Genomic DNA, 10,875 nt, shown 5'->3' with positions numbered 1-10,875 from the left:
GCCCCCCCTGCACCCCGGCACCCCCCACTCCAGGCGCAGGGTGCTCCCAGCCCCCCCCTTGCACCTGTAGCCCAGGATCTCGGGGTTGGCTGCGGCCTGGCAGGTGAAGACGACGCGCTCGCCCTCTTGCACTGTCTGTGGCTCAGTGGACAGGGTCACCGTGGGAGGGTCTGCAAAGCAGGGGACAGGAAGGGTCTTTTCTGTCCCCCGGGTTTCTTTCTCCTCCTAACACACACACCCAGCCCTCTCCCTGTGCACAGATCTGGGAATTGGAGTCTGTAGTGAAGCAGCTCCAAAAGAGAAGCCATCTTCCTCCCGTTACCCCACGGAGCCTCCAGGGGGCCGGCTAGGGGGCCGGGACCCAGGCTGCTGCAGCAGAGATGATCAGCGGATGTCATGGTGCACTGTGGCCATGAGGCGTCAGCGTGGCCTCGCGTGGCTCACGGAAAGGGATGGGGGCGGGGCATCTCCAGCCCCTGCCCAGCTCCCTCCCTTTTCTGGGTGGAGGGGCTGTAAGGAGCATCCCCTGAGTAGCAGGCTCCATCCTGGCCGCTCGGACGCGCTCTCTCTCTCTCTCTTTCTCTCTCTCTCTCTCTCTCTCTCTCTCTCTCTCTCTCGTTTAGGTGCTCCCACAGCCCCGACAGACAGGAACAGGTCCCAAGTCCCTCCTCTGAGCCCCATGGGATTAGATGTATTTCAGAATTTGGAGTTTTTAAATTTTAGAAAGGTGCTGGTGTGCACAGACCATTTACTATGAAAGACCCCCAGCAGGGTCTGGGCAACAGCTCACAGTGACACATGGGTCAAGTAAGAGACCGTGGGGAACCTTATTCACGTTTTGCCAGTAAATCAGTTTCAGTTTGGAATTTCAGAGAAGAGATCGTGGGCCTGTATTTTATTTTCTTCCACTATATAGAATTGGGAACTGAGGGTCAGAGAGATTAAGTCGCAGCCGAAGTCACAGGCTGGATTAGACGCAGGAGGTGCCCCCCCCAGCCCCCGGGGCCCGCGGCCCCTGGGCACTCCAACCAGGGGATCCAAGAGCATCTGCCCTGGGGCCCCGGGGGATCTGCATTCGGGGCTTCTCCGAGGGCGCCCCACACTCCCTTCCTCAGCCCACCCCTCCCTCCAGCTCCGCTGCAGGACCCCTGCTCACGGTGCACGTCGAGCTCGATGGAAGTCTCCTTGCCAGTCGGGGTGGCCTCGTTCACGCTGCGGCAGGTGAAGACACGCCCAATGTCCAGGTCTGTGGGGTTAATGAGCAACTGGCTGATGGTGGTCTCCCTCTTCCCATCCTTCAGCAGTTCCTGGGGTGGGACAAGTGGGGGACGGGGTCAAGCTAGAAGCCCCCTGCACTGCAACCAGGATGACCGGGCCCAGAGACAGGCTTGTGTCGGAGGGGCATATGAACTTTAACCGGAAGTGCGGCCCTCCCCACCCCACCCCCAGCCCCAGCGTCCTCCCCCAGGTCGGCTTTGGTTTGGTTTTTAATTAATACACTTTATTTTTTAGAGTTTTAAGTGTACAGAAAAACTGAACAGAAAATGCAGCGAGTTCCCATCCACCCTCCTCCCAGACCCCACGGTTTCCTCTAATGAACATGACACACAACGGACGGACCCGTGTGCACAGTTTCCCCGGGAGCCCACTCTGTGCGTGCTACCGTTCCCCGTGGCTCTGAGCCCCATTCCTGGGATTTTGTGAGTGCAGCACCAGTCCCTGTTCTGCACTGCCGTTGTGGCCCTCCCGGCCCGTCTGTCCTGCTCTGCTCTGGGCACACGCAGCCTCGCCCCGTGGGCCCTGTGCGTGAGCGCGTGGGCGCAGGGGCTCTCCTGCCAGACCGTGAGCCCCTGGGGGCAGGAAGGGCTCACAGCCTGTCTCACGGTGGCCAACCTGAGGCCCCTGAATGTGGTCGCAGGACCCCGTGAGCTGTCTGCCATATTCCAGCTGTGCCAGGGAAGCCCCGCTGCTCGTCTGAGGGAGGCCCTGCGCCCTGACAGCAGGACACCTGTGCTGGACGGGAGCAGGGCCAGCGCCGTGCAGGGCCGCCGGCTCCCCCCGCTGCTCGGCCAGGACCTGCCGTCGTTAGAAAACGGGAGCAGGAACGTGGACGACAAATGGCCATTAACAAATCAGCTCGTTTGGTTGCCAAAACATTTCAAAATATGTAGTCCTACAGGAGAAAAATTACAGATGTCTTGGTGGTAAAAGGTTAAGCACCCTGAGGCCAAACTGTCCTGGGTCGAATGGGGAAACTAAGGCCAGAGAGCAGGGACCTGTGCGAGGTCACGCAGCCTGCCAAGGGCCCAGCTAATCGGGTTCTGCCTGGCACTGCTCTCCGAGGCACACGGGCGCAGGTCCCCCCGGCACCTAGCGAAGGGCTGGGCCCACCTGTACGTTGGCCCACCCGGCCATGGGGATGCTCACTCCAGCTCCGCCCAGAACATCGCCCGATGGCTTCTCTGTCGCAGCTTCCTCGTCTGTACGACCTACACGGGAGCCCTGCCTCCTCAGCTGCTTCGCTGCGCCAACCAGAGGCTGAAGGACGAAGCCGGAGGTGCTCGACGCAGCACAGCCGAGCAAACCCCAGCTGTGCCGCACGCAAGCTGTGTGACCTTGGGCGAGGCATCAACCTCTCTGACCCTCAGTGTCCCTCTTTGTCGAGTTGGAAGGAACACCTGCCTTATCCAACTCCCTTGACAATTAAGAGGGACTGTCCGTTAGGAGCCTAGCATGCACAGTGCCTGGTACACAGTAGGTGCTTACTGCAGCTGCTATGAGCATTACCCTTAGTCCCTGCTAGCCACCGAATGCGCCGTGAACCTGGGAGCTCCCTCCTCTTCGGATCCCTGCCTTCCCAGCTACACGATGGATGAGAGGCTTGGACCAGACAACCTACAAGCTCTCCTGTCACATCTGTGTCCCCCGAGTCTGGGTCAGGCCCATGTGGGAATGAGAGGCGACCTGGGATGGGGCCGAGGGGTCTGGGGGAGCCGCAGGTCTCACCGTGCTGGCCACAGCGCCCTCCTGCTGCGTCCCATCCCGGAACCAGATGATGGTGGCGGCCGGCTTGGCGTTGAAAGCTCGGCACGTGAGGTTGTGGGGGGTGCCTGCTTGCAGCAGAATCACAGGGCCGCCGTCGATCCTGGTGTCCTCTGGGGGGACTGCGGGGCGAGCAGAGCCTCAGTCAGGGTGTGGCCAGCTCCGCCCTGGCGCCCACAGCCCCTGCCCCTGGCGGCATCCCTCCTGCGGCACGGCTGCTCCGTGGAGGGCTGTGGCCACCTTAACTTGCAATCACTGTAGCTGTTGGTCCTGGGGGGGCTTCACCCCAGGCCACCAGCACAGCCCGCCCGCCCCCACCTAGTTCTTTCCCAGCCCAGCTGGCGGGTGAGGGAGCGTGGCCACAAACGGGGAAGAGCTGGGGTCTCCAGGACTGGAGTGCCGCTCACACCCCGGGGGCCTGGCTCGGGAGGAGCGTCCTCCTCTATTCCGTCCTGTACGCCCCTGTGCCCTGGGCCAGCCCCGGGAGCCGGTCCACTACAGCCACTTCCCAAATGGACTCCCTGCCCCCAGTGCCCCCGGCCGACACATCCATCACCGCGGGCAGGTTGGTTATTTTCTCCAGCGCAGCCAAGACTGTGCCACGGCCCCGCTCAGACACCTCTGAGGGCTACGAAGTGCCGCAAGCCCCTCAGCCCTGCACTTTCTCGCGTCCTCACCTCCGCTGTCCCTTCCCGGGCCTGCTGCACGGGCCCTCCCGCCACAGCCGGCCCCACAGGGGCTCCCAGGCAGGTGCTCTGAGCTCCTAACTGACCTTGTGTTGGGGTCACTTGGGATGACTGCCCGGGCCCCCTTCCCAGCCAAGGCCGCTGTCCCCGGCTCCCTGGATTTCTACTGTCTCCAGGGCCCAGAGGTGGTCACCGTAGGCTCCTGCTACCCGCTTGAGGGACTAAATGGGTCAGATTTCTGATGCCAAGCAATAGGAGGCCTCTTCCTGTCCTATCCTCACGGGCTCCTAAAGGCTCAGGCGATCAGATTACACGTTCCTTGAAGGTAGGGCTGCTTCTTTCTCTGAAAGCCCGAGGTCTAGCCGAGCTGGGTTGACAGCAGGTCCTCGGGGATACTGACTGAATGAATGAACGGGGGATTGAAGAGACAGAGGCAGGATTTCGATTATCATCGTTCTGGTGCACCCCGTTGTCATCAGGCCAGCAATGGGAAAGGGCTTTGTTTGCCTCTGGGAAGACCCAGAGGGGGCTCTGTGAGACAACCCCGAGAGCAGACGTGGGAGGCCCACAGAGCCTCGCAGTGCGCCGGGCTGCCCCGGAGCGTGGGAAATGCCGGTCCTGAGCTGCCGTTTCCACTGGAAGGGAACCACCTGCAGCCCGTCTGTGTTCCGCTCAACTCGTGCATGCAGAGGGGTAGTTGCCAAGCAGGCTGCCCTGATTTTAAACCCTGGCACGTCTGTTTACCTGTTGTGTGATCTTGGGTGAGGCCCTCAGGTCAGAGTCTGTTTCTTCCACAGGGACGTAGCAGGACCTAACCAGGGGGCCCTGGTGAAGGTCAGCGGGGGTGCTGCGTATGGACTACAGTGTGCAGGCCCGTGTGACGCCTGGGCTGTGTTTGCTCAGCTGCTCAGACGAGAGCCAGCAGCGCCCCCAGTTCCTGGCCGGCAGATTAGCCACTGAGTCCCCGGCTCCTCTTTGCTTGCTGCTCTACCTGGTCCGCCTGTCAGACGGTGCTCTGGGTCTCCTGGTCTGTGTGGGCCCCTCTGAGGTCACACCTGCTGTCTCACCCAGGAAGGACGTCCTGGATGGGCAGAGGTCCTGCCCATCTGCGGGGGACACCGTGTCCTGGGTCAGAGGGAAGGCTTCTCCTCCCATCGGCTCTCCCTTCCCTAGAACGCTGGCCCTTTCCCCTCGTTCAGGCAAGACCGTCCATCTGTCGCCTCTGTCGCTAACCCATCTTTCTCTCTGTTTCTGGGGCAAAGGAGAATAAGGCCATTGAAGTGTCTGCTCCACTATCAGAGGGTGCGTGTTCGTGTGGATGCTTGTTTATGAACAAATTATTATGATCTGTGACAAATCTGTATTTCAATATGCACATGTGTCTGTGGCCTCAGTTTCCTTGTTTGTAAAATTTTAAAAATAACATTGACAGCTCTTCCCCAGAGGTGATGCTGTGAAGTTGAAATGAGATCCCAGACGTGCAGCCGGTAAGCTGTGATGTGATCCGGTGTTTCTGCCGTTCGTGGAATGCTGACCAAAGGGCCCAAGTACCACGCGTACCTGATTGCATTGGAAGCTCACCACAAAATGTACTTCATTAATCCTTTCGTGGTAAATACCATGGACCCCAATTGGCAGACAAGGTCCCTGAGGCTCAGAGAGGTTAAGAAATGTGCTCGGAGGCAGGAGAGTGAGTTAAGCGGCAGGGCCGGGGGGGACCAGGCCCCCCCGGCCCTGGAGCCGCGCCCCTCCCCGCGGCACTCGGGGGGGCTGTAGGCCTGCAAGCGGACGCCGCGTCTGCATCTGTGTCTGCAGGGGAGCGGAAGGCCGCCGCTCAGTCCCGCCGCAGGGAGAAGGAAAGCCTGGCCTGGGGTGGGGGCGGGGAGACCACCAAGGGCTGTGGCTGCAGATGAGGGGTCTACCAGGCACTGGACGCAGCCCACTCTCGACTCTGCCCTGCCCAGTCTCCGGGCTCCGGCGCCGTGAGCGAAGGTGTACGTAACCAGGTGAGCAGGGAGCATTCGAGACACAGCCTGTCTTCTTGGCCTGCATGCGGCTGCAGGTGGCAGGGCGTCTGGGAGAGCGATGAGCAAGCACGAACCTCTCACCTCTTTTCCTCTTGGGGCCTGTCCCTGCCCCTCATGCCCCCCAAATCCCCCTCAGTGGCTTGCAAGCTTTTAAACAAGGTACTCCTCCACCTAGGGTCCCCATTGATATTCTCCTCTTCCAGGAAGCCTTCCTTAAATGAACCAAGCCACTGGATGCCATTATAAGCCCCATTCCTGCAATACCTAGGGGTTTAGCTGGCCTTTTTTTCATCTTTATTTCTCTGTCTCTGGAGGTCTGGGGCAGGAGAGGGAAGGGAGTACCAGGGGCTCCTTGTTAGGATGGGAGTTCTCCAGGTCAGAAGCAGTACCTCCAGAACCCACAACCGAGGCCGTTAGGGAGGGAAAAGACGGACGGACTCCCCAGAATCTCGTGACTCCCTTAGATGGCCCGGGCTGGCGCGGGCTCACACACACCCCAGGAGGGACGGGAAGTGCGGTCATGGCACCCCACGCCCATCCCTGGCGGCCACCTGACTCCCTCCCTAACCTCAGCCCTGTGCCTTGCTCAGCAGACAGGAAGAGCGAGCCCCCCGCCAGGCTAGAGCCCTAGCCTGGGCCTTGACCCCCTGACACTTCAGTGCCCAAGCTCTCGCGGTTCACAGCTCCCTGGGCAGGAGCAGCAAAGCAGCTGAGAAAAGGCTGATACCACCTTACCGATGAGCAAACTGATACCCAGGGGTCATGACCTCTTCAGGGTCACAGCGCCAAAATGGCCCTGGGCTCCTGACTCCCAGCTCCCAGTCCAGCCCTTCCCTGACACAAGGATGACTTCCTGTCACCTTCTCACTCCCACCCTCCCCCCAGATAAAATCTTCCTGTGTCCAAGCTCACGGTCTCTGCTCCTCTCCCCCCATCCCTTCCAGGGGCGTTCCCAGGTCACAGATTTCAGGCAAAGGGATGGAAAAGAGGGAGCAGGACAGATCAAATGAAGGCAGGAGAAAGGAACGGGACAGCATGGAGGACAAAAGGAAGAGGGAGGGTCATGGGCAGAAGGAAGCAGAGCAGAGGCCGAGGCCAGGGAGGGCACCAGGATGGAGGGAGCTCCTGCAGGGTCCAGTCCCCTCATTCCGCAAATGGCCCCGGTGTTCTCACAGAGGGACATCTGCTTGGCGCCAGCAGGACACAGCCCACCACCCCAGTTCTCAGCCCTCGGGTCTTGTTCCTTCCGGTCTTGCTCCTTGGCTCCCAGAAGGGCCTCCAGGGCAACCTCAGTGCCCAGGGAGGGAAGGAGTGGTGAAGGGCAGTAGGGGTTGAGTGAGGAGGAAAAGGAGCCCCCGGGGCAGCTGCTGGGACTGGGGCAGCAGAGGGGGAGGACGGGAGAAGTTCCCTCACTGACAAGCCTGGGCCAGGAGTGGATGCATCTCCAGCACCCCAACTGCTCTGCCCTGGGGGAGCCTCGTGTCCCGCAGGCAGAGCCCAATCCAGCTGGGCACAGAAGATGCCAGGCCTCGTGCACCCGTGGTCCCGCCAGGGGGGCCCACGTGCCCGCTTCACCCTCTTCTACTGGACTTGGCTTTGGAAGAAGTTTAGAGAAGGATCTGGGGGACAGTGGGGACAGGCCTGAGGCCAGGAAGAAGTGAGGAGTCAAGGGGACAGGAGGGAAAGAGCGAGAGGAGGGGCTGGGGCATTACTGAGCACGGTGAGCTTGGCCCGCCGCGAGCGCAGGGCGGCCTCCGTGGCCTGGCACTCGTAGGAGGCGTCGTCAGACAGCTCGGCGTCCGTGATCTCCAGGTTGTACTGCCCGGCATCCGCAGAGCCCACGACCCGGTACCGCGGCCAGGCTGCAGGGACACAAAGGGCGAGGGAGGTGAGCCCCGCCCCAGCCTGGGAACGGGCCTGGGACCCAGCCCAGACCGCCCTGCCCGCCAGGCTTCTCTCTCTCCCCAGGTCTCATCCCCTCGCCCCATGGCGGGGGCTGCGTCCCGCCCAGGCCACCTCTCCTCCCTCCTCCCTGGCCTGGGACCCCGTCCGCAGTCCCAGGTGTGACACCCCGATGTCACAACGTCCTACAGTGAGTCTGGGGGCCCTGCAGCAGGAGCGACAGGGAGACAGAAGGGGGAGAGGAGCAGAAATCTCTGGAGCTGTTTGCAGACAAACGTCTCTCATAATAATAGGAAAGGAAGAGGAAAAAAGCCAAGAGAAAAGAGAGGGGGAGGGCATGTGGGCGCTGGAAATATAGGGCATCGCAGCACAGACGGGGTTCCCTGGGGCCGGGGGGGGGGAGCCAAGGCAGGCCACGGCCTCGCCGTACTCGCGACGCGGGGGACGGATGAGGCAGGTCCTGCCCCTGAAGGAGCCCCTGACCCACGCGGTCCCTGGAGAAGCCACGGCTGTGGCAGGTGGGCCTCTGAGCCTCTGGCCCCCTCTGGCTCAGCCTCCCCTGCCCTCCCCTGCAGGCTCGCACCCCCTCCCCTGTCCCCCTCTCCCGGGCTCCCCACCGGCTCCCTCCCATTATCTCCCTCTGCCCAGGGGTTATCGATCCTTCTCACTCCATATCTATTGATCTCTCTCTCCCAGTTTCTCTTTCTTTCTATCATCAATAGATCCACTAGCCCATCTCTTTCCTCTACACGGACAAATTTCCCCTACCTGTGCTAATATGCAGAACCCACAGCAAATAATTTTAAGCCCTGGACAACAGAAAGAATAAAAATACACAGCCCCTCCTGGGCTTTCGGCATTACACTGCTTTCAGGCCCGCCGTGGCTTTTCACAAAACACCATCTCTCATTTGGCTCAACACTCACGAACGCCGTGCACAGGCCCGTGATGACTACAGCTCTCTTACACAGTGGTGCACGAAGACCAGAGAGGTGCAGCGGCTTTCCTAAGTAGCCCCGCTCACAGCTCCAGAACCCGGGGGCTTCCCCCTCAGCACGGCCAGGAGGCCTTCCCAAAAGTCCCTTTACTTGTTCTGGAATACAGGAGGTCGTTCGTCCGTCCTGGTTGACTGGATCGCTAGGTAGCCTCAGCGCGGGCTGTGTGCACAGCGCCTGAGACAGGCTTCTTGGATGAACACGTGCGTGAGCGCCCGGGCTGAGGTTACAAGGGGCTTCCGGCCTCGGAGCAGACGTGGCCTGGGCTGGGGCAGGAGGGAGTCTGGAGCTCAGGAGGAGGGGGCGAGGCTGCCCGCACTCAAATGGGAGAGGGGAGGCTGGAGCACGGAGAGGGAGCGCAGTGAGGAGCGCGGTGAGGAGCTAGGTGAGGGCGCCGGGCCGGGAGCAGGACAGTGGATGCCAGGCCGGTGGGCAGCCCACTCACCTTTGAGGCCCTGGCCCATGCCCAGCGCCAGGCCATCCTTGGTCCATTGCACGATGCCCGAGTAGTTGAGCAGCACGCAGGGGAGCACGGCCCGCTGTCCCGCCACCACAGTCTGGTCGGCCGGCTCCTGGCTGAAACGGGTCTGGGTCCCTGGCAAAGCCAAGCCGGCACTGGGTAAGGACGTGCAGGAGGGAAGGGGCTCCACCAAGGGGCCACCCTCCCAGGCGCCCACCCCGCCCTCCTGTCCCTGCCCCACTTCAGCCCAGCCCCTTCCCGCCAAGATGCCACGTGCCCGCCCTGGATTCCTTCCTCCCCCCTGGCCCAGGGGAACGGGTTTCAGGAGTGGAGGCGCTCAGCAATCAGAGAGAGCGGCGCAGTGTTATATAAAGGCTTGAGATGGGGCTCGTGCCACGCTCTCGTGCCACAGACAGGACACCGAGGCCCGGGGGGTGAGTGTGAGTGAGGGGCAGAGTGCGGATTCAGAGCCTGAGCCTCGGCCCTCCAGGCCCCAGTCCTGTTCCGCCACCCGCCGCCTCACCCCCACCCCTGTTCCCAGCTGCTGCATCCATGACCAAAGCTGCTGGTCGTGCACCACCCCTGCAATCCCGGGGCATGAATATGCACCGCACCCCTGCCCGCACGTGTCACGCGAGCCGCCATGAGGTAGCACACATGGGCCGCCACGCAGGGACAGCCCCCCACGACGTGCCCAGTGGGCACACAGGGCAGATTCCCCGGGCAAGCACCTCACATGGGTGAACACCGGCTTCCCGGGGCTCCGAGTGCCACCAGCAAACCCCGGAGCCCACTTCTTGGCACACCCGCCGCGTCCCGCACGTCTGCCCCTCGCCCCCGAGCTCCGGGGCACGCGTGCGCACACACGGACACACTGGCCCGCGCCCCGCCGCCCACGCGGTGGGAGCCAGGCGTGCGTGTGACTTTGCTCGTCCCTCCCTCCGGCTGCTGAACCACACATGCCAGCCCGGCTGGCAGCCCGGCCGGGAGCGTTTGATTAGAGAGCTGCAGAGTAATTGCCTTTAATTGTGGAGCCTAAATGGAGCAGGGAATTGGACTGTGGCTGCCCCAACCCCCGGCCCCCACCCCCAGCGAGCCAGCCCTGGTCCCGCGGGTGGGGCAGGCTGTGGGAAGGGGGGAGGTGGCAAAGGGAGAGGTCTGGGGCTTCCTAGCTTCGTCCCCAATCTGTCACACCGCTGTGACCGAAATCAGCTTTGCCCACAGCTCAGGGGACTCCTCCCTCTTCTTTCCCTCTCCAGCTCCCACGTCTCTGCAGAGACCACAATCCCCAAATCCAACCCTTTCCACAATGTCTCTGATGCTCCATCACTCCAGTGTGTAAGCAGAGGGAACTTGTCCCCCCCTTCTGAGACCTCCCTCTAAGCCACCAGAGACAGGCCCCAGGTCTTGTCGCCTCCCTTCTGTCTCCTCCTCCCGCTCCATGTCTCCCCTTCTTTCCAAACTGGCCCCACATTCCCTTCTTCCAGGAAGCCCTCCTGGATTGATCCCTTAGCTCCTCGGACAGACACAGCTTGTCCCATCTCCCAGTCCTGCCGTCACAGCTCTATCCATGCATTTCCTGTCCCAGACTCTAAGAGTTTATGCCCGTGTTTTTATCATGGGGTAGAATGCAGCAGGTGAAGGGAGGTGTTTGCCTTGTCCGTTCTAACAGAAGAGGAGCTTCTCCCCTAAAGCCAAGGGCCATGCGATCTCCTCCCTCTGAGTCTCCCTGGACATCTGACGTCCACGTTGTCTGCTGCACA

General features: G+C 61.7%; 1 protein-coding gene across 1 annotated transcript; it reads right to left on the bottom strand.

Moving 5' to 3' along the window:
- Positions 1-64: 64 nt before the first annotated feature.
- LOC116629179 (kin of IRRE-like protein 1) lies at positions 65-9,757 on the bottom strand (the record flags this gene model as incomplete). Its single annotated transcript, XM_032399478.1, has 6 exons — positions 9,739-9,757; positions 9,098-9,247; positions 7,468-7,617; positions 3,007-3,164; positions 1,157-1,307; positions 65-170 (listed from the first exon to the last, which is right to left on the bottom strand). Coding segments are annotated over exons 1-6 (734 nt in total), but the record flags the coding sequence as incomplete, so codon positions are not given.
- Between the last annotated feature and the right edge of the window lie 1,118 nt (positions 9,758-10,875).

This window comes from Phoca vitulina, unplaced genomic scaffold, assembly GCF_004348235.1.
Source record: "Phoca vitulina isolate PV1807 unplaced genomic scaffold, GSC_HSeal_1.0 scaffold342, whole genome shotgun sequence".
NCBI classification, from domain to species: Eukaryota; Metazoa; Chordata; class Mammalia; order Carnivora; family Phocidae; genus Phoca; species Phoca vitulina.
Note: the sequence above shows the minus strand (reverse complement) of the source record. Positions and strands in the feature narration are given on the sequence as shown.